The sequence below is a fragment of the Rutidosis leptorrhynchoides genome, chromosome 4, assembly GCF_046630445.1.
Source record: "Rutidosis leptorrhynchoides isolate AG116_Rl617_1_P2 chromosome 4, CSIRO_AGI_Rlap_v1, whole genome shotgun sequence".
In the NCBI taxonomy this organism is placed as follows: Eukaryota; Viridiplantae; Streptophyta; class Magnoliopsida; order Asterales; family Asteraceae; genus Rutidosis; species Rutidosis leptorrhynchoides.
The window spans coordinates 504,880,713-504,904,619 of NC_092336.1; the positions used below are offsets into that span (position 1 = coordinate 504,880,713).

Sequence of the window (23,907 nt, forward strand, 5' to 3'; positions counted from 1 at the left end):
GAAAGATAATATACGGAACAAGTAAACTGGATGTGTACTTTCCGATACCGGGATAGCAGTGGATTACACGAACCTAAAAGTTTTAGCCAAAATATTGATCCACAAATATATTTTGCAACACCGATGATGGATCAAATCAGAAAACTTGTCTAGGGTAAAATCTAGCTTGAATTTTCAAAAGATCAAATGTTTTCATAAAGATCCAATTTCCTTAAAGGATCTAAATTTTTATAGTCATGTGGGACTGTAAACCGCCTTTCAAATGTGCACTTTGCTTTGGAAACCGAAAGTAAATCGGCTATTTGATTGCAAGTGTCGTTGTCCTAAACCCAAGGCAACTGTGGATGACACACCCACCTTTAACCATATCGTTACTATCATTGTTTATACCGCTCTAGCAAAATCACTGATGTACAAAGTGTGAAGAATAAAGAAGTGATTCGTGTGATGTATTATATTATTTCAAGACTGTATTGCTTGAGGACAAGCAACGCTCAAGTGTGAGGATATTGATAAGGCTAAAAAGGAACATATATTTCATAGCAAAATCCCCCAAGAAAGACAAGATTTTAGTTGCAATTGTTCTATTTTCAAGTAATATTCGTTTATTTTAAATAAGTGCGAAGACAAAAGGCGAAAACGACGAATTGAAGACACAAAGGTCCAAAAAGCTCAAAAGTACAAGATACAATCAAAAAGGTTCAAATTATTGATGAGGAACGTCTAAAAATGACAAGAGTACAAGTTACAAAACGCAAAGTACAAAATATAAAATTGTACGCAAGGACGTTCGAAAATCCGGAACCGGGACCAGAGTCAACTCTCAACGCTCGACGCAACGGTGTAAAAATTACGAGTCAACTATGCACAAGAATAAAATATAATATTTAAATAATTCATAATAAGAATAATATTAAATAATAAAAAGTTGTTAATTGAGCATAGTTCAGGGGTCATAAGTGAAAATTCAATTTCTAAATTCGCCTATAAAAGGCTTTGTAATCGTAATGTAAAAACACACCTTTTTCTATCTTTTTCTTATTTATCAATATCAATTATCAATATCTATATTCTATATCTCTATCATAATGTTAACTTAATAAGATATAACAATAATCTTAATTTTAATTTTAAATTATGATAATAATAAGATTTATGATAGAGATCGTTTGAGTGTGTAAGTCGAAATTCTGTCCGTGTAACGCTACGCTATTTTTAATCATTGTAAGTTATGTTCAACCTTTTTACATTAATGTATCGTAACTAAGTTATTATTATGCTTATTTGAGCCGAAGTAATCGTGATGTTGGGCTAAAATATTAAGAAGGGGTTATTGAACTTTGGACCATAATTAAGGTTTGGGCAAAAGACCGACACTTGTGGAAATTGAACTATTGACTATTAATAGATGGGGGGTATTGTCTAATTGAGTGACAACTCATTGGAGTCTGTCGAACCTATCTTCAAATTAATTAACCTAATAATTAATAATGATTATGGTTGTCCTATTTAGTGATGTTCATATGGAATCTGTTATAATCATTTAATTAATCAATTGGGTTGGGTAATTGATTATTCATTCTGATCAAGTGGATGAATTAATATTCATAAACTAATTAAAACAGGGGTGGATTACATACAGTGATAACTGGTGTAATTGTTGACAGAAGTGATAACTGCGTCACAGTTTAAATCCTTAATCAGTTGGAATATTTGACTTCGGGTATAAGGGTAATTTGACGAGGATACTCGCACTTTATTTTTATGACCGATGGACTATTATGGACAAAAACCAGATAGACGTATCAAATAAACCAGGACAAAGGACAATTAACCCATGGTAATAAATTAAAATCAACACGTCAAACATCATGATTACGGAAGTTTAAATAAGCATAATTCTTTTATTATATTTCTCATCGTATCTTTATTTACTGTCATTTTATTACTCGCAATTTTATTTACTGTCATTTTATTTATTGTCATTATTTTACGCACTTTAATTATCGTCATTTATCTTTACGCTTAAAATATAGAATCGACAAACCGGTCATTAAACGGTAAAACCCCCCTTTTATAATAATATTACTACTTATATAATTATATATATTTTGTATAAATATAGTTAAAAATATAGTAAGTATCACCAGCTCCCTGTGGAACGAACCGGACTTACTAAAAACTACACTACTCTACGATTAGGTACACTGCCTATAGTGTTGTAGCAAGGTTTAGGTATATCCCATCCGTAAATTAATAAAACTTGTGTCATATTTTGTAGTATTTTGTATTAAAAATAATACTATTTCGTACCCTCACGCTACATCATCAATAATGAACGATGAAGTATTGATCCATAACTTCATTGATATTCTGCGAAGAATATGTGGTTTCAAAAAGTTTGAGAGATATCTTATTCTAGCTCAAACCGAAAAGCAAATGAGATTAATATCATATTAACTCATTAAATTCATGATTTCATCTGAAGAATATATATATGTATATATGTTTTCATAAAGTTTGTAATTAAAAGTTCTTTTGTACAAAATATTAATGGTGAAATTTTTTTTAACGGGTAGGTAATACCCGAGGAATAATTAGATTTCATCTTAATAAGTTACACTGTACATTCGTCGAAGCTGATTCAACAGTCATTTACTATCCTACTTACAACCAACGATATACGTATCCGTTCACCGCAGAATAACCATTTTCATTCAATTTCATATTTGGATTTTGACTTCCCAGAATCCAACAAGTGGCATATGAAGAAAACATATGACAAAATAAAATCTGTTAGAAACAAATAAATTAACTATGAAAAATTTTGTTAAGAATCCACGCTAACTGTTCCAGCTAACTGTTCCTAGCTAACTGATTAAATTTTATTTATCGCAGTTTATTTATCGCAATTTAATTATCGCACTTTTATTTATCGTCATTTAATTTCTGTAATTATTTTACGTACTTTAAATATCGGGACACGTATACAATGTTTTGACATATCATATCGACGCATCTATATATATTATTTGGAATCACCATAGACACTCTATATGCAGTAATGATCGAGTTCTCTATACAGGGTTGAGGTTGATTCTACAATAATATATATAGTTTGAGTTGTGATCGAGTCTGAGAGGTATACGGGTCACGACACGTATTAATTAATTCGTATATTATATATTAAACTATATATGAATTATTGGACTGTTACTGTGGACTATCGACTGTGGACTAATGACATTGGACAATTAAAATGAATTAAAATATTGATTATAACATATGAAACTAAACATTTCTTCAAGATTGCCACTTGATCTCATCTTAAACCTCATTGTATCTCGACGATTACAATTAGCGTTCAAATCTATCATGATTATTAAAAACACCTCAATCGAGAGGATAACCCAACCGCACTTCATCTACGGAAGAAAAGATTGATGCATATAGTTATGCACCTGAAAAACCCTCGGAAACTGAGTAAACTTTTGACACGTATCTGTTCTAGTTCCTTTGACATTGTTATTACCGAAGATCGTTTTGCAATCCCTTTCCAAAGTAGCTAATTTTGTCACAGCTCCAGCAAGTCAACTCCGACTTTTCATCCGAAACAACTTTATTATAACCGCGATAAATATGCGTACTCTTTATTGTTACTGGGGAACCTTTTATATTCCACATTATTACCATCAGCGATTAATCATTCTAAAAACACAATTCTCCTGAAACTACCTCGGTTTGATAACCGATGACCCAGATCAGTTAACTTTGAAAATGCTGACGAAGCAGCATGTTGTAGATGATCTTAATGGCCAAAAGTTTGATGATAAAGAAATGAGTGTTAGGAACGCTCGATAGAAAATTTAGTACCGAAAAGCGGATTATGTGAAACTGTGAAGAAAGCCGTGGACAAATCACAAAGAATAAGTTTGCCTTCAAAGAATCCAAATGATTCTGTGCCTGCTGAAATCGTTAGCAAACATCTTATTTCTCATTCTAAACCTTCACAGACAAACCTTCTTCATCATCCATTGATATTAGAAATTCTAAGATATTCTCGTATGTTCTATTATAAATATCCTCCATATTTCTGGCGATATTTTCACAACTATTCTTATCTGAGATCATTTATCTCTCCGTAATATCTGCAACATAAAAGAAACTGTGTTAGTTTCTAAATTCTGAAACCTTCGAGTTTAAAATATGAATGTTTTGAAGTAGTGTTGGGAACTGAAGCATGGATTAATATAATATAATGACACTTGATCAACGTCATTATATTACAGTAAGTCATGCTGAGTTTCTAATGAAGCATGATGATTCACAGTACCGTCATCATGTGCCATTTACACGACTCTTACATTCTATCTAATCTCTAAACATATCAATAGAATATTTTTCTGGATGACTCGGTCTTCTCCAGGGTATTCTGGTAATTTAACAAATCAAAATTGTTCTATTACCATTTTTTTTCTTAGAGCATTAGCTATGTTCATTCTGAATTTCATATCTACGAATTCCGGACCATTACTCGCTTGACTCGAAGTCGGGAAAAGAAAACGAAAGCATGAAGCTCCAAAAAATAATGAAGAATATAAACTTCGATAATAACCCCGAAATTACAAACCGTGTATATCGATGCAGATAGCAATATAGAGACACGGGAGAATTAGAAACACTATAAACACAAGAGTATAGTAGAAGTAAATAGATTCTTCTGGTGGTAGATGAAAAAGAAGAATGACAGATATAAAAGTTAGGAGTATATCAAGAATCAGGACTGGATGGAGCATATTGATGAATGCTTTAAAGTAAGAATCAATGGAGAAAGAATAGAAGGTGTGAGTCGTGGAAAATAAGGAAACGAAGGGGTGAATTTATAGTGAAATATCCGACAGAGCAATTGAAACAGATTATTGCATATAATCAAAGAAGATCCAGATTTCCTTAATCACCAAAGAACCAAATCTTATTACGTAAGATTCTCTTTAAATCCCTTAAATCCCGGAAATCAATCATAACTACGTCATCGGTTAAGACGAATATATTTTACTCATCTCACTCTTTTACGATAGTCTCATTTATATTCTTCGCATAATCGAATCGTTTTATCTACATTACTCAATGATGATAAAACTCCATTATCACCTTATATTTGTCATGTAAACCTTCTTATTGTTATCCATAACAACCTCTATCAAATTTCGGGGACGAAATTTCTTTAACGGGTAGGTACTGTAATGACCTGGAATTTTCCGACCAAATTATACTTATGAGATTAATATTTACATAAATTAAACCATACCAACATGATAAGCAATCCAAATTGTTGAGACTTGTGTTTTTGAAAAAAAAGTTTTACACAACGTTTGACCGTCCAATATGACCGATGATATCACGAACTATATAACATACGATAATTATACATTTGTGTATATATATGTATTTATATATATTTAACATGATCTAAGGATGGTTTAACATCACATTGTGTACTAATGACAATGAGTTATAAGTATATTTTGAAACTACTAACTTAAGTTTTCAAAACGATAACTATACGTAACATTCTTTGATATATATACTTATAATCTATAATGCTTATACATGTATCGTATATATAATGTATTTAATCACTTTTTAAGGACTTAAATACATAAAACAATATAAGTATATTCACAAAAGATAGCTATATTTGAATTCTCGTTCCGTTTCCTCAAGATTTCTATACGTATATCTAGGGTATATGTACCCGTATCATACCCAGCTTCTATATGTATTTACTATTGGTATATACACATCAAATCAACATCCTAATCAATATTATTACTGCCCTAGATATGAGGTAACTAGAATTTGTCAAGTAGTATGAATTATTAGTAAGAAAACAAAATTAGGAATCCTTTTCTTTCTTTATAAACTAAAAACGTTTTTATAAATGAACACCATTTCTTCACTCCATTTTCTCATACCTACACCCTCATTTCTCTCTCAAAATACTCCTAACTTCATACTTGATCATCTCCAAGCATTTTCCCCATCATTTAGCTTCAATTACAAGCCTTAAACACCATAAGAAAACTCTTTCAAGAACATATCAAAATAACCACCCATTTGAAGAAGTTTACTTCCAACCTTTTGATCTAACTCCACCACTCTTTGATTCCAAGATTATTTCTTATCTTTTGCAGTAACTTTCTCCAAGTAACTTGAGGTAGTAACCTTTTTCATAATCTTATTCAATTCATATTCATATAGCTATATTATTTTGTGGCATAAAATTTTAACAACAAGAACATAGTTTGAATGATTTCAAACTTGTTCGCAAACTAAATAGATCCTTCTAACTTGACTTTTAAAACACTTCAAGACCTGTAATATATCATAATTATATGCTAATCTAACAAGATATAAATTGGTTTTACAAAGAAAATCTTAAAAACTGAATCTACGTCGTCGGAGTGCAACCGGGGGCTGTTTTGGGTTGGATAATTAAAAACCATCTTGAACTTTGAATTGGAAGTTTATGTTCTGGAAAAATGATATTTATTATGAATATGTTAACACATAAAAATTTCATGGTTTAACTCAAAGTGTAAGTATTTTTAGAAAAATGATCATTAAATGTTGTTTTTTTGATGGAAAATGATCACTTTCATAAGTTTCACCAAAGTTTGACCTATAACCTATGATTTTGAATACAGACTAAAGTATTTTCAGTTCATATTCTTAAAACTTGACTCGATCCAAGGAAGTGGCAAGTTGAACCAACAAAAACGAAGTTGTAATGAAGAAACTACGACTAAAACAAGATTGGGTATTCGAAGCTAGTTTAGCTACGAAAATATTTGGAGAAAAAGTAAATTAATCATATCTTTTCTAATTAATATGATATTTTATATATAATTACTTATGATTTGATTTTATATATTTCAGGACCACCCGTAAACAACACGAGAAGATTAATCATAAGACCTCATGATTGTACGCAACACGTCATTTGACAACACGGTACTTTATGTACGCAATACGTCATTTGACAACATGGTACCATGGGTCGAGATTAATTCGGATCAATACGAATATGATGGGGTCTTTATTTATTTTATTTAAGCAACTAATTGTGGACCACTAACATCGGACTGCTAACTACGGACTAAGAAAATATTAAAAGTATTAAAAGTATATATATATGTAACGATTACTTAAAAAGAAAATATGTTGATATATTATATATATGATTAGGTTCGTGATATCTATCGGAGACCAAGTCGAATTAAATACCTTCAAGGCAAAAGTGAGTTTCATTTGCTCCCTTTTTAATTGCTTTTGCAATACATATTTTTGGGCTGAGAATACATGCGCTGCTTTTATAAATGTTTACAAAATAGACACAAGTACTTAAAAATATATTCTACGTTGAGTTGTACCACTGGCATATTTCCCTGTAGCTTGGTAACTACTATTTACATGGGTATTGTAAACGCGAATCCTGTTGATAGATCTATCGGGCCTGACAACCCCAACCGGACTGGACACCAGTATTCAACGGTTGCACAGTACTTCGTTTTGGTGACTACACTTGGTACGGTGTAGTGAGATTTCATAATAAAGGGAATATGCGACGTTGATTAAATGTTAAGTATGGTTACCAAGTGCTCAACCACTTAGAATGCTTTACATACACTTGCGAGTGTATTATGTTTATGATTATGAAATCTTGTGGTCTATTAACATATTGAAATGATTGTTATGATAAACCTATGAACTCACCAACCTTTTGGTTGACACTTTAAAGCATGTTTATTCTCAGGTACGAATTAAGTCTTTCGCTGTGCATTTGCTCAATATAAGGACATTACTTGGAGCCGATCATCGCAATGGGACCAAATGTTGATGACTTCGTCCAGGTGGATTAGGACGGGTCCTTTCAAGGTAATACGCCATCCTGCAAAAAAGCAACGATAGGTGTCATCCACGTTGAGCTTGCCTCCTCAACGGGTGCCACTAAAGGCATCATAACAATGGATTTCGCATGTAGTTCTTCGATGAGAACTTTCTTCCCCATATTATCAAAGACCAATGCAGCCAATTTGCTAAGCGCATCCGCCTTCTTATTCTACCCTCGCATTACATGGGAAATTTGAAAGGCCTCAAACTGGTCCGCAAGGTTATGAAAAAGTGATAGATACTGCTGCATGGCTATGTCATGCGCTTCAAATTCACCGCTGACTTGACGGCATACTAGCTTTGAATCCACATATGCATGCAGAACTCTAACATTTAATTTATGCGCAATCCGCATACCTGCTAGCAAAGCCTCGTACTCTGCTTCGTTGTTTGTAACAGCAAAGTTAAACCGCAGAGCATATGTATGTTCTTCGCCATCCGGGCCAGTTAAAATTACCCCTGCACCCGCGCCAGATGCGCTACAGGCACCATCGGTGTACAACTCCCATGGTGTCAAAATTGGTGCAGCTGTGTCCTGATGTTCAGCTGATGCTTCAACATCTGCAGGTAATCTGCTAGGTAATCCGCAAGTATCTGCCCCTTAACCGCGCTTCGCTAAGAAAAATTTATTTCATGCTCCCCTAATTCAACTACCCATTTAGCCATTCGGCCAGAAATCTCGGGGTTATACAACACCTGAAAAAAAGATGATTGCATTAGTCAATGCAGAATTCCCGGACATTGCCGCAAAGTAAGTAGTTACCAACCTGCTTGATCGGCTGATCAGTTAGAACTACAACTGGGTGTGCTTGAAAGTACCGACGTAAACGTCTCGCTGTGTGAACGAGCGCATACACTAGATTTTCAATTGGTGAATAGTTTACTTCGCTTGCTGTCAGCGTCTTGCTTACGAAGTAGACCGGCACTTGCGTCTGAGAAGACCTCAGCGTTATTTGGCCACGAAATAAATAAATAATGCACATGTATAGACAATGGATTACCTTTTCGCGATCTGCGATAAGGACCGAGCTGACAGCTTCTTTGGATGCTGCAAGGTATAGCGTAAGCGTTTCACCTGATATTGGCGCAGTGAGTGTTGGCAATTCAGCGAGCACCTTCTTCATCTCCTGAAAAGCTGATTCCGCTTCCTGAGTCCATACAAAGTCTTTTTTCTTTAAACAATTCTTCAAAGTATTGAAAAATGGTAACTGCCGTTCCGCGGCTTTTGACAAGAACCGCATGATTGCCGCGAGCTTCCCGGTTAGACTCTGCACGTCCTTCTTTGTCTTTGGAGATGGTAAACTATCAATGGCTTCGATCTTTTTTGGATTCGCCTTGATTCCCCGCGCCGTCACTACATGACCTAGAAACTTGCCTTCCTCTTCCCCGAAGCTACACTTTAGCGGGTTAAGTTTCTTGTTGATCTTGCGCAAAGACGCAAACATTTCTAGGATGTCTGCGAGCATTTCCTCTTCGGTGTTGCTCTTAATTACCAAGTCATCAACATATGCTTCAATATTTCTGCCAATTTGGTGCTTAAAAGCTGTGTCGATTACGCGCTGATAGGTAGCGCCTGCGTTTTTTAGTCCGAAGGGCATTTTCCTATAGCAGAAGATGCCCTGAAGCGTATGGAAAGCAGTCTTGTCCTCATCTTCCGCGGCCATCAGAATTTGGTGATAACCCTTGTACGCATCCAAAAAACATTTGAACCTGAAACCCGATAAGGATTCTACCTTCCAGTCAATCTCCGGGAGAGGGTAGTTATCTTTAGGGCATGCTTTATTAATGTCCTTAAAATCGACACACATTCGCCAGTTCCCGTCAGCCTTTCTTACCAACACAGGATTAGCAACCCATGTCTGGTACCGCACTTCCCGCAGAATGTTTGTTCTGACTAGGTTATCAACTTCTGCGCATAGCCAATCACTGCGCTCAAGGTCCATGTGCCGCTTCTTTTGCCTAACAGGTGTGAGTGATGGGTTAACATTCAACTTATGTTCTGCAATAGCCCGTGGAACCCCAACCATGTCTGATTCTTGCCATGCGAAGACATCTGCGTTAGCTAACAAGATACCGTGCAACTTAGCCTTAGTTTCAGCTGACAAGCCTGCGCCAATTTTAATTCGCTTATCCGGATGCAAGCGATTAGCTATGACTGCGCTGCTTTTAAGTTGCTCGCCTACGCTGGGAATGTCTACAGGCACAACTGAACCACATAACTCGGTTGTACGATGTGACGCAATTGTGGCAATTCCCCATGGTAGGAAACTTAATCAAACCGTGCACCACTGAGGGTATAATGTTAAAATGTCGTATGAAATTTCTTCCCGGAAGCGCATTGTAACGTGAAGTCGAACGAACCACATAGAAGTCGATTAACTCGCTTCTAGCCAACTGTGGATTCTTATCATCTGCAAGCTCTACTACAAACTCTATGCGGCCTAGCGGCCATGAGCTTTCCCCTGAAAATCCTGATAGCGTAATATCGGGCTGGCGCAACCGTGCCTTGACTTCTGCGGGAAGAAAACGATAGCAGTGCTCGTACATAATGTCGACACTGCTACCGGTGTCAACATGCATGCGTTTAATCTGTATTCCGTGATCAGGAATACGACACTTGATGATAACAGGCTCATTGATTGTGTTGATCGACATGACAGGAGGGAATGAAATTGGGACGAGTTCCCAATCCTGGCAATCACTGTATTTTCTTCGCTGACCAACTTTCTTTGTGTCAACCATATTGATGGTTAAATCGGCGTTTTTAGTTTTATCTGTTTTTTGCCAAGCAAAAGTTTTGGCTTTTGAACCTTCTTCTGCGGATTTTCCCTTATCTTTCTTTGGTGGCTTTAGGTGGTCTAACTTTCCTGCGCGCAGCGCTTCCAGCACCCGTTCCATTAAGTTTTTGCACCGATTGGTGTCATGGCCGTGATCGTCATGAAACTCGCAGTACTTCATTTTATCCCGCTTGCCAAATTCTGTCAGCGGAGTTGGAACCGCAAAGGTTGCACATACTAGTTCGGTGGCCAAAATCTCTTTTGGTGTTTTAGACAGGCTTTTGAGTAGCGCATAGTTCTGATTATTAATGTCGCGCTGATTATTATTTCGAAAATTACCACTTGTTCGCCCCTTATCACTTCTTATAGGACCACCACTAGGATATCTTCCGCGAGAACTGTTACTGAGGCTTTGATCGCGCGAACGATCATCATCGTCTTTCCTCTCATTGCGTGAGCTAACGGTGGGAATATCATTATCCTCACCACTCCGCATATAAGCATGGCATTCATTAAGTGCTTCAGCATAAGTTATTGGCACCGTATGGCGCAGACGCCTGACCAGCGTTGGATGACGCTCTGTACTTATACCATGTATTAGCCCAGAAATCTGCTGCTCTGGCTTTAGGTCCGGTATGCGCAAACACTTATTAGTATATCTCGTGAGAAATTCACCCAAAGATTCCTTGGGTTTCTGTACAATATCATGACATTCAATGTGAGTGTGCTTGCGCGGCCTCTGATTTTGATACTGCAGCAGAAACTTTGTTCGCAAATCCATGAACCCGGATATGCTGCCGGCTGGTAGCTTGTTGAACCATTCACGTGCAATACCCTGCAGTGTCATGGGAAATATCTGACATGCAACTGGATCCACCCACCCCTGGGTGCGCATTGTTCCTTCAAAACGCTGTAAGAAATCATCTGGATCAGTCAAGCAATTATAGGTACCCAATGTGTGGGGTATCTTTGGCGCTGATGGAAACGGATATGCAGTTATATGCGGAGAAAACTTATCAAAAGTAGTTGGTAGCTCGAAAGGTGGTTTAACAGGGTCCCCTTTAAGCCCTGCAAAGAAACGCTTCATCATATCCTGAACAAAGTCAGGTTATGAAAATAAGTGAACCATGTCAGGAGGTGCAGCCTGCATAAATTGACCTGCGAGATTCGCCTGCCCCTGAATATTTTGCCAATGTTGCCCCTGCGTCTGCGCATATAACCAAGGCTGCTGTATTGGGAAAGATGGGAGCCTTGTCGGCGCAGAGTATACAGGTTGATGAAAAGGAGCGGACACCTGTGGAGCAGATGTCTGCGAGACACGCGGGTATGCTGCTAAAAGACCTACCGTATGCGCAGTGCTTTGTTGTTCTGCATTTAGCGGTGTCCAATGCGAGTTTGCGTCTGGAATGACACCGTATCCCCAGCTATTAAGTAACGCATGCGCATCCGCAGGGGTTAGAAACTGTGAAACTGGACGCGGCGGCTGCCAAGGCTGCAACGGTGTAAGTGATACATTTTGCTAACCACTCTGCGTCTGTAGAGGGATTGAAACCGTAGTACTGTAAATAAGCATCTGGCCGCAAAATACTACATGCGGCCCTACAGTTTCTCCGCCAGCGCCTACAGAGATAACCCTTGGATCCACTGTGGAGAAATTTAGCCGTGTAGTTATAACCACCGAGTTTGCCCTTGGCGGTGTTATTCCATCAAGGTATATCGGCTTATACCTCTGAAAAGGTTCGCCGGACACAGGTGGAGGGTAAGGTGTGTAACCTGCCCCCAAAGTCATAGCCTGCGTGTGACGATCGCTCCAAATCCATATGGACGAACACGTCATTCATTGATTTCATTGCGAGGTATTTGACCTCTATATGATACGTTTTGTAAACATTGCATTCTTTTGAAAAGGCACACCATAAATGAATATTTAAATCAAAGGTTTTCGACATCTGATGATTTCTACATATAGACAATCACCGTATATAATAGTTTACAATAGTACTTCCGTTGACAATGCAGTCAAAATAAGATACATGATGATGAATTGGTGAATGCAACGTTTTCTTGAAAAATATGCCATATAAGACTCCATGCACATAGCTTGTCTATCATATAAGCAAACAGCGGAAGACTTCTAGGGAACCTGAGAATAAACATGCTAACAAGTGTCAACACAAAGGTTGGTGAGTTCATAGTTTGTATGTTTCGCATAATTTGTATATAAAGATGGATCACAAGATTTCAGTTGTTTCATCCAGAAACGTTTATCAAAATATTCTACGAAATTGAGCACCCTGGTAACTAAACTTAACGTATATATAATTTATACCCTTTGTATAATCATCTTAATAATACACGCAAACCAACGTGTACGCTTCTCAAATAGCATACGTCCGTTAAAAGGCTAGTGCTCTAGCTCGGACGGGGATATCAAGCCCTATGGATCCATATACTACTACTCGCGCCCACCAGTTCTTATAACTGGCAGTTACTAGTTACTAAAGCTAAGGGATTTTCGGTTCAAACTCAGTGTAGAATTTAGTATGTACTTGTATCCATTGTGTTTAAAATAAAGTGTATGTATTCTCAGCCCAAAAATATATATTGCAAAAGTATTTAAAAAGGGAGCAAATGAAACTCACGCATATAAATATTGTATATCGGTTAATAAAGCATTTGCATGTATTCTCAGCCCAAAAATGTAAAGAGTAAAAGGGATCATATGAAACTCACGCATATAAATATTGTAAATCAGTTAATAAAGTATTTGCATGTATTCTCAGCCCAAAAATGTAAAGAGTAAAAGGGATCATATGAAACTCACCTTAGCAGCATATAAAGTTGTTCATCGTAATGTGACAGAAACTCGGATTATCAAATAATCGTAGATCTCAACATATCAATATTGAGATTCAATATTGTAGGAAAGTACGTAGACGTAACGGAGATGATAAACACTAGATTTGATTCATAAATATATCCCCGAATATTACCCATAACCTCCTTGGCAATAACCCATAGTTTCCTTAGTTATAATCGGTTTGTAACCCGAATTAAAATACCCGTGTATCACTTGTTACAGTACCATACTACTAATTTAAAATTTTAGGCTAGAAAATATACAGAGTGATTTATTTATGTGAGTGTGTGAGTGTTTTTTTTTTTAGTTCCTAATAAGTACTTCGTTCATATATATATATATATATATATATGTAAAATAATAATATAATAATATAATATATACAATAATAATAAGCCGCCATCACTTTTTATGTCGACAAACTTTTTATGTCGACAAACATTACGCGTTTCGCGTAGATAGGTACGCGGTTCGCGTATGGTGTCTTCACGAAAGTTGTAGATTTTTGAGTTACGGACGTCTGGACACCGGAATCACCCCTTTTCGAGTCAGTATGATTTAGTTATGATTTTTCTCGTGTAAGTGCGCAGGTTTAGTGATTTCCATCATTTTAACTTGAAATCTTGAGATGAAATGTTGTAGTCTTTTAGTGCTCATTAGAAACCTTTATTTTATCTTTATTTTCATTTTCATATCATTGAAAATCCATAAAAATATTTTAACAATAAAATTCTATTATATCGAAAAATGTGTCCATACTAAATCGAATAACTATAGTTCTCTAAAACTAATTACATTTACATCTTTTTATCGAAACGTTATAATAATTAAAAATCTATTATTTCGAAGAATGCTTTCATATATTTGAACTAAATCGAATAAATATAATTTAGTTTTCCAGAATTAGTTATATTCAAAATCATTCTTTAAAAGGTTTCATCTATGTCGTAAAACGTTTTCAATATTAAGAAAACTAAATAGTTAACTTTATCAAGAGACACGAGACAATCATTGTGTTGAAAGTTAATCTCTACTAACCTTTGTCCAGTAATCGTTAATTGACATATTTGTTCTTACTTGTAGGTCACTTTACCATTTATTCCGAATATCGTTAAAAAGGAAAGGTTTCATAAATCAAAGTGGACCTCTCAATAGAGACTCACGATCATACAATGTATCTGATAAATCAATCATTTGATATTATCTTTTAATTCCGTTGATAATTATATTAAACCTATATCGAAACAAATACGTTCGTGTAAAGTATTATACGCCTAATACTTTGTTAACGTTTTCAAGTTATAATATATACACATATACATATATAATCATGTCCGTTCATATAATGGTTCGTGAATCATTGGAATTTGGTCGCAGTTAAATGAATGTATGAACATAGTTTAAAATTCTTGAGATTCAACTTAACAAACTTTGCTTATCGTGTCGGAATAATATAAAGATTAAAGTTTAAATTTATTCGAAAATTTCCGGGTCATCACACTGCGTCTCGTGATTAACAGACGGCGTGTTCTGGTTATCCGTTTGAGTACATTCCGATGATTTCCCGGAAGTCATGATTCTATTAAAGAAACAAAAAATTCAAAAAATTTGTGAATAATGAGCCTTATAACTCAAAACTTTAAAAGGAAAAAAATAATAATTAAATATGTCTTGAATTAATTCGGCTTTCAATGAAAGCACCACTTGATCATGCCTATATTTTCCAAAAGGTCAATATGCATGCTTAATACGTTTAAAGAGGTTTAAGGATCTTAGAACTTAGCTCTCCGGTCCGACTACCGTGAATAACCCTGGCCGACATGATGATGTCGGCGGGGTGGCTAAGTGATTAAGTCCACCTTTGATGACGACCGTCGATCGAAGGGCCGTAAGTAAGGTTGTAGGCAACAGTCGTAAGAGAACTAACCTGTTAACCCTAGAAGACGAGAGATGATTAATGTTACGTAAGATGTGATGATTACGTAACGTGATGTGTCCTAGAATGACAATTAGGGTTAGTATATATAGGCAATCCCTGATTCTAGAATCATCCAAGATCATAATCTTTTCCATAACAAACTCCCCCGAATCTCGGGTGTAATTATGAAAAAGATATTCAGACTTGACAACCAAGTAACCGTCATTCCGGTAACAAAGGTATTCAATACGCTACCGCATACCGCATACCGCATATAGAACATACGTGTACGCACACTAGTGCTTGCATGCACACGCATATCATGCGCATGCGGGTTGCGGTATCATTATAATAGTTAAATACAATGTAAGTAAATAAATAGATAAATTGAAGTATTATTTTTTTATGCATAGTAAAAAAAAATTAGCGTATATGTGAGCCCATTTTTATTTTTGTCTAGGGCATTTGATTTATTGAGACGACCCTGATGATTATGATGTATGAGGTAAGCCATCAAGAAATGCTAAAAGAGTAAGCCCAACACATACAAAACATGAGCTAATAAATATTGGCTAACACAGGGGTGTACATATGAAAAGGCAACCGTTGTCGGTCGCCCCCGATGACCAAAATTTTTTGCAGTATATTTATATGTTAAAGTTCGATGTTTAGTGTATTTACGAGTTAAAAGACGACATTTTGCCCATATTTTTTGTTTTTTAACATTTCTAACATTTTACACCCGTCGAAAAAAATTAATGAATCCACCGCCGACAACAACACCTAATTCCAAATGCGTTGAGTATTGGAAAGTATGATATAGACCGTCATTCCTTTGCCTCGTGACGCCTTCTCTACCCTCCTGCATACGAAAGGACCTTCGGCTAAGGTATGTATACATGTATAGTAAATACAGTATAGTAGCAATAAATGCAAAATAGTAGTGTCGGCATGTAACTCGCTGCTTATTTACGTACCTGAATTTTTGATTCTTGGATTGACATGTCTTTTCTCCATATTTCTTTTGACATTAATGAGCCTCAAACTCTCTCTCTATAATTATTGCTGAAATCATGATACATACATTATATTTATACAATTAATATTATGAAATTAATAGATACATGATGCTCCATCTAGTCTAGTTTAAAGTTTTGATTCATAAAGAAAAAATGGGAAGAGCACCTTGCTGTGAGAAAACAGGACTAAAAAGAGGTCCATGGACACAAGAAGAAGATCAACTTTTAGTTGATTACATCAACAAAAATGGTCATGGTAGCTGGCGTTCTCTACCTAAACTCGCCGGTACGTACCTCTACACTTCCATTTTCTTGTTCGTCGATCTATTTGTACACAAATCTTATGTGTTTCACTTGTTAAGCTTATTTATCAATCTTATCGGCTTATTGAAGTACTGGCCGAAGATTCTTTTGGAAGCAGTCTCTTTATCTTCGGTTGAAAATGACTTTCTTTTCCTAAGTATATTGTGTTGTTTTTTTTTTTTTCCTTCTTATACAAAAAATAGTACTGCTTTTTACAGTTTATGAAGTTGTTAAACTTATTCGCTTCGAAAGGTTTATAGTATGAAGTTGATAAGCTTATAAATAGTTAAGGATTAACTTTTTGAGTTTTTGAAGTTTCAATATATTTAGAAGGTAATAATCTGATTCAAATGACAAAATTAATTAGTGTATTTCATATCCTTTTGTTTTCTTAGATACTTATAATGATTTAAAATAAAATCGTCTCCTTTATTTTATTGAAATTTATTTGGTTGGTTCTCTTCTTCTCGTAAATGAAGCAGCAAGTGTGATTTATGTTCAAGTTTCGAACCTGTAAATAACTAAAATGACACATAAAAATTCGTTTGACTGCTATATTTTCAACCTATGTTCATCTTCCTCTAGCTTTTTAACAGTAGTGGACTAGTGGTTAATAGTAATTTTTTTTGAATATTTGGAAATGTAATTTGTTTAAAACAGTAACTTTTTGACCAGAAAGTAAAATCATAATGTAAAGTGATTAATACTCTGAATAAGAAGGTGTTCCATTTTTAAGACCGTGTCCAACATAATATTAATGTTGGTACAACCAATAAATCATAATTACAATTGTTTGTTCTCTTGACTCTTGGTGTATTTGTTAGACTCGGTTTGACTTGGGTGGTTCGCTTGATCCTTTAGTTTGGTTTTTGTTTAGGTTGACCCTGAGGTTTGCTTTCTGAGTTTGTTTTGTATATTTGGATTTCATCAATTTGTTGGAGGTTTCTTTTATACATATAATTGGAAGAAACAACAACAACAAAATAAAAAATAAAAAATTAAATAAAAATAAAAAATACAATTGGAAGAAACCATTAATAACTTTTATTTAGAGTAATAAATCAATAGTAGGCAGAGCAATCATTATCTTTTAAAGTAAATAATAATAATAATAATAATAATAATAATAATAATAATAATAATAATAATAATAATAATAATAATAATAATAATAATGATGATGATGATGATGATGATGATGATGATGATGATGATGATGATGCTGATGATGATGAAGAATTAACGGATGGTACAACCTCATCATGTTAGACGAGTAATTTTTTGGCGAATTTCAAAAAAGGGGTTAGGATGATTTTTAGGGTTAGAATTAGGGCATATGTTAATATTCAATTGATTTAATGTTACTTTTCTTTTATATATCATAAAAATTCATTTAAAAAATCCTTTTATAAATATTTCGTGTGCAGAAAAATTCCTCCTTTTAATTTAATTTATTATCTTCTAAAATTTTCAAAATTAAAATATCCATCTCAGACCATTTCAGCCGCGATTTTTGACAAATTAATCACAACTATGGATTAATGAAGTGTACTCTACAATCCATTAATGCATCTATTGGTGAAAATATCAATATCATCACCCATTCATGAAGATTGTCGTTAAATTAGTATAAGACAAAAAGATAATTAAACCCACTAGCTTATTTAAAGTAGGCTTTAATTTTATAATTATTACACATATAAAATTATTGTATTTTTTTTTTTTTTAGAACGGCCAAAATAAAATTATTGTATTTTGTATTTAATACGGGTATAATATTTCATTTTCTTCGCTTAACAGTAGAGTCACTTCTTTTCACCGTCTTACAATGACCTATTGATGACACATCTTCGGTGGCGACTTTACTTAGTGTCCCGTGGGGTTACGGGACACCGCTAGTTCGAAAATTATTAATAGAAAATAACTTGTAAATTTTATTAAATTAAATGGAGGACCCCATATCTTTTTGAATTTATAGTTTTTCGTTTAAAATGTATAGGACACCACTATATTTAACCACCCGGACCCAATATATTTTCCGAACTTGTAGTTTTTTGAAAGTAAACGACCACGAAAATAGCATTCAAATATAAATAGTTTTGAAAAAAAAAATTCAGAACCCCGTTGAATTTGCATTCTAGAATCGCCACTGCACATCTTGTTTATTTGCATGTATGCATTAAGATGATGATAGTAATCATCGACTCATATTCCCTTGTGTCATCAACCAAAGACGACTTAATTTGTGGGACCATGCATATTCTACATGATATGGTGTTTTCATAAAGGAGTAAGGTGTTAAATGCCAGTTGTTGGCATTACATGCTTGTATGCAAGTAAACCAATTAAAAGTACTCCTTTGTTATAGTGTCCTTTATGTTCCACTTCATTTATCAGATTGAATATAAACATTTTTATGTAGTTCTTAAAATTCATCAACTTATTCAATAGACATTGGATATGGTATGATCCTTATGATTAAAAACACAAACAACCAACAAACAGAAATATGTAACATGTGTTGAAATATAATTTTATACATAGGATTGGCAGTTCAAAAAAAATAAAACAATGTGTACATAGGATGTGTTTATTTTGAACTTAACATCTTAGGGATGCATCAATGCATCACAGAGCATTTTACATTTAAGGCTATCATTTGTATGGTGTATATTAATATACTCGCTCTATTCGATTTAGTCCTTTGTTTTATTGAAGCTTATGTTTTTTTTTTTTTTTTTTTTTTTTTTTTTTTTTTTTTTTTTTGAAGCTTATGTTTTTGGTAAAAAATATAAAATACTCACTTTATTTGTATGGTTGTAATAGGTCTACTCCGGTGCGGAAAGAGTTGTCGGCTTCGATGGACAAACTACCTTCGGCCAGATATCAAACGCGGTCCATTCAGCCCTGAAGAAGAAAAGCTAGTAATCCAGCTGCATGCCATTCTTGGCAACCGGTACCGCTTTAAATTTGTTTACTCTGCTCGTTAAGCTACAAGTGAAATGGGTCAAAATGGTGTCTGATCTTGACTTTTGTATTTTCAGATGGGCTGCAATTGCTGCCCAAATGCCTGGAAGAACAGATAACGAGATCAAGAATCTATGGAACACTCACTTGAGAAAACGCCTCTTATCAATAGGCATTGACCCGCAAACTCATGAACCAACCACTATATCCTCTTCTTTAGTAGGCCCACTAAAACGGCCTCCAGCCTCACCTTCAACTCGCCACATGGCGCAATGGGAGAGCGCCAGGCTGGAGGCCGAAGCGCGACTCTCAATGGAGTCGTCGCTACTTTTAGCCTCGTCATCACCTCTACCACCTAACAAAAGAAGCACCAACAATGACTATTTTCTACGCATTTGGCATTCGGAAGTTGGAAACTCATTTAGAAACATCAAAAGCGAAAAACTAATTGCTTGTTCTAGTCCGGCTTCACAAGCTTCAGTTTCAGGGATGACTATAGAAATGGGGCCCAAACCAGATGTTGAACACTCGTCAAGCTATCCAGAACCGGAACCTGAACCAGAATCAAAACCCGAACACAAAAGTGTGCACTTGTTTGCTGGATTCACACATTCATCTAGCTCAAATGAAGTTGAAGAATCATCTGATACTGCACTGCAATTGTTTTTCGATTTCCAGGGCCAAAATGATACGAGTTTTTTAGAAGCTCATTTTTAACTAGAGGTAATTAGGTGTTAGTTTAATAGTTTCTATGAATGAAGATTGGATGTTTGACCTTGAATTCTTCATTGGGTTGTAATTTAATATATATTTACTAAACTTGCTAAACCTGAAGTCTTTTGAGCAGCAGCAGTGCAGCACCCTAGTCCCTATGTATGATATTTAACAGACATTTTGTATTTCTTAATGACTCTGTTATCTTTCTTAATGGTATGATATTTAACATCTCTATCTATGAGACTATGTTAGGAATAGTTAAAAAGTTAATTACTCCTAATTTGTATTGTTAGCTACATTAAAGAGGGATCAATACATAAGTTCATATATATGATACCTTTTCAACAGTTATAATAATAAGTAGGCTTAACTTAATTTTGCCTACTTATTAGACAAAATTACACCGGAGTTCCCTGTGGTTTGTTCAAAAGTACTAACGGGGTCCAAAAGTTTTTTCATCTTGACATGGGGAACTCGAGCTTTAGAATGTTTTGAACTTTCGATTTCATTTTCATATTTTCATACGATCCGTTCATGAACTATTGATAAAGAACAACAAACCATATATCTTTCAGATGATATAAACAAGTAACTCAAGATGTGTGACAAATAGTTTAAGATTCAGATTCTTCAGCCTGGTTGGCTTCATTAATTGCATCAACATCTTTTGTATTTTTCTTGCGGTTTACAGCCTCGAGAACGTGAGAGAGACTGCCTTTTTCCATAAAGAGTTGAGCAAAATGGTGTCTGCAGTAAAGGATATCATTGATGGCTGCATAAGACGATTGCGTTAATGGACACCCTCCGTGAGCACATCTGAAGCATCGTTTGTGGTACGGTTCACCTTCCATAGTTACCCTTTTTTTTTGTCAAAATCAATCGTTACGTCTATGTTTTAGAATTCAATCCTGTACATTATTGATTTCATAACAGGGAGATGATATATCCACATCTATTTTTACTTCATCCACCATTATTTCAGTCTTTTTCTCCAAAATATCCATCAATAATATTTAACAGAAAATTTGTATATGTTATCATTTAAGGGTATTTTAGAACATACAAGTGGAAGTAGTAAAAGTGATGTGGATATATCATCTCCCTTCATAACATGTTATTAGTTGTGGTTGGATAATAAAGTACCAACCTTTTCAACAAAATGAACAGTTTTGTCACAAACTCGACATTTGTCTTGGGTGCCCGAGAAGAAAAATGAGAACTTGTTTGGTGAGATTGTCTGCATCATGTCGACGAGGTATGAATATAAGAAAAGAGATATTGTGTAATGATAAAATGTAAAGAAAGTTTGTTTGTGAAGAAGACATGTATGCTTGCGTAGTGTACCGTTGAGTTGTCCCTATTTAGCTTTGCTGCAACATATAACAGGCATATATAGAACTTTAGTGATAAATTTTTGAAAATTTAATTTGGGATAATAACAATATAATTAATAAACTTACATGTAGGAAAATGTTTGTTGAAATTTCCCGTTTCTTTGAAAAGTTGTTCGAAATGAGTCTTGCAATAGAGAATTCCATCCATAGATGAATAGTTGCTCATCTTTTAAAATCAGTAATAAACAACAACAAATGATAAATGACAACTATATATAGATAAACTAAAGTCAATAATCTACAATCTGAATATACACAGTTTTAACGGATTGTCGATGACCGTTTCTGCATATAATGGTCAATAAAAGATATTATTAGTGAGATTTGAATCTGAATTTTCTTGAAAAATATGTGGAGGTCTCGGTTTATAGTGGTTGCGTATGTTTTTAATCATAAAGAATCTGGTTCATAAAATCCAATCTTCCAAATAAGAATAAGTTACTTTCAACAAAAATAAAAAATAGAAAGGGATATATAAGAAACAAACCACAAGAGTGCCTTTGCAATGGGTGCACTTGAAACAATTAGGTCACTCCCTATCGTAACTAAACCATTCATCCTCTTAACCTTCCACATCATCGTCACATCAACACCAATATTCTATAACTAACTCATAATTAAACACTCCCTATAATGGCTAAAACAATAACCCTCTTAATATACAACGTACAAGCAATAAAGCATTAAGTCCAACAATAAAAAGTCGTTGGGACCCACAAATCTATAACTAAACCTCATACTTCCATTAAATTCATGGTGAAAGCGGATAACTAGCTCGTGCCTATGGTTAGTTACGGGTAATGAGCGGGTAACTAACGGATAACTAGTTGTAGGGAGTGGTCTTATTATGATAAATGACGTTATCAACGGTCATCAAATCAACGAAATGAACAATTCTGTCACAAGCATTGCATTTTGTTATAATATAGAATAAATATATATAAATGGATAGTCAATTATTGATACACAAAAGTAATATTATTGTATTATCTAAACTTGTGATATTTTTGCTATAAATAGTCATGAATGCAAGCATTAAACTTGCACCATTTTTCACACTTACAAAGTGTTTCTTTCTTTCTCTCTCTCCATTATCTCTTTATTCTTACAATTCATTATTAGTATTCTTAATCAAGAATCAAACTACTAAAGGTGAAACTATTTTGGAAGTCACACACTATTTTCTTTATTCTCCCTTGCATCTACTTTAGTCGTTTTAACGACACATAGTCAGATCCTTAATTTAAACTATTTTGGAAGTCGCACACTATTTTCTTATATAAATTTCTATCTTTCGGTTTAGGGCTCAGGATACTTTAAACCAGCAAAAGGTGAAACTTTGATAGATGGATGTGAAATATGTTTTTCCTTCTCCCTTGCATCTCCAGTGTTGAGTGTTCAAAATTTGATAACGCAAGTAATCTGGTTTTTTTTTTTTTTAAGTGGCTGTCTAGGTGTATGATTCATCTACCTTTGCGTTTTGGATTGGCCCGAAACACATATATAGTTTTTTATGTTTCTTCTATTCTTAATCAAGAATCAAACTACTAAAGGTAGTTATAAACTCCTAAATTCTAACACATTTGTCAATTGTTCCACCAAACCCCATTATTATCCTTTCTATGTTTTCTGATCGAAAAAAAAAAAAAAAAAAAAAAATACAAGAAAGGACACCAATGAAGTCGGGCAGAAACGAACAACTAGAATCAAAGCAAAATTTACAACTCAATTATTTTTCCCACGATTATTTCAGAAACGTGAATTTTAATTTATACGATAGGATATTGATACCATTAAACAGATAATATTTGTAGTTTTCACTCACATTTTATTACTACATAATCATTCCAAAAATGTATTAGTTATGGAGTACAAATTACAAGCATATATTTTTTATTTTTTATTTTGGTAAGCGAGGAAACCCTCCTATGAACGAGCACATTGGCTACCCATAGAAGGTAAACCCTCGGGTAATCAAGCCCTCCGAGCGCGAGACCTG

General features: G+C 34.7%; 2 protein-coding genes and 1 long non-coding RNA gene across 3 annotated transcripts; 1 reads left to right on the forward strand and 2 right to left on the reverse strand.

The window, feature by feature from the left end:
- Positions 1–16,204: 16,204 nt before the first annotated feature.
- LOC139839559 (uncharacterized) lies at positions 16,205–16,901 on the reverse strand. The gene is made up of 3 exons (XR_011756982.1): positions 16,694–16,901; positions 16,486–16,573; positions 16,205–16,370 (listed from the first exon to the last, which is right to left on the reverse strand). It is a non-coding gene; the product is annotated as an uncharacterized lncRNA (long non-coding RNA).
- Positions 16,287–20,682, forward strand: LOC139839557 (transcription factor MYB17-like). The gene is made up of 4 exons (XM_071829651.1): positions 16,287–16,397; positions 16,649–16,813; positions 19,657–19,786; positions 19,875–20,682. Exons 2-4 carry the CDS (start codon positions 16,681–16,683, stop codon positions 20,512–20,514), a joined length of 903 nt encoding a protein of 300 aa, XP_071685752.1. The 5' UTR covers positions 16,287–16,397; positions 16,649–16,680; the 3' UTR covers positions 20,515–20,682.
- Positions 20,683–21,007: 325 nt separating this feature from the next.
- On the reverse strand, positions 21,008–23,517 carry LOC139839558 (LIM domain-containing protein PLIM2c-like). Its single transcript, XM_071829652.1, has 7 exons — positions 23,494–23,517; positions 22,755–22,824; positions 22,396–22,436; positions 21,975–22,074; positions 21,859–21,884; positions 21,663–21,751; positions 21,008–21,372 (listed from the first exon to the last, which is right to left on the reverse strand). Exons 1-7 carry the CDS (start codon positions 23,515–23,517, stop codon positions 21,129–21,131), a joined length of 594 nt encoding a protein of 197 aa, XP_071685753.1. The 3' UTR covers positions 21,008–21,128.
- Between the last annotated feature and the right edge of the window lie 390 nt (positions 23,518–23,907).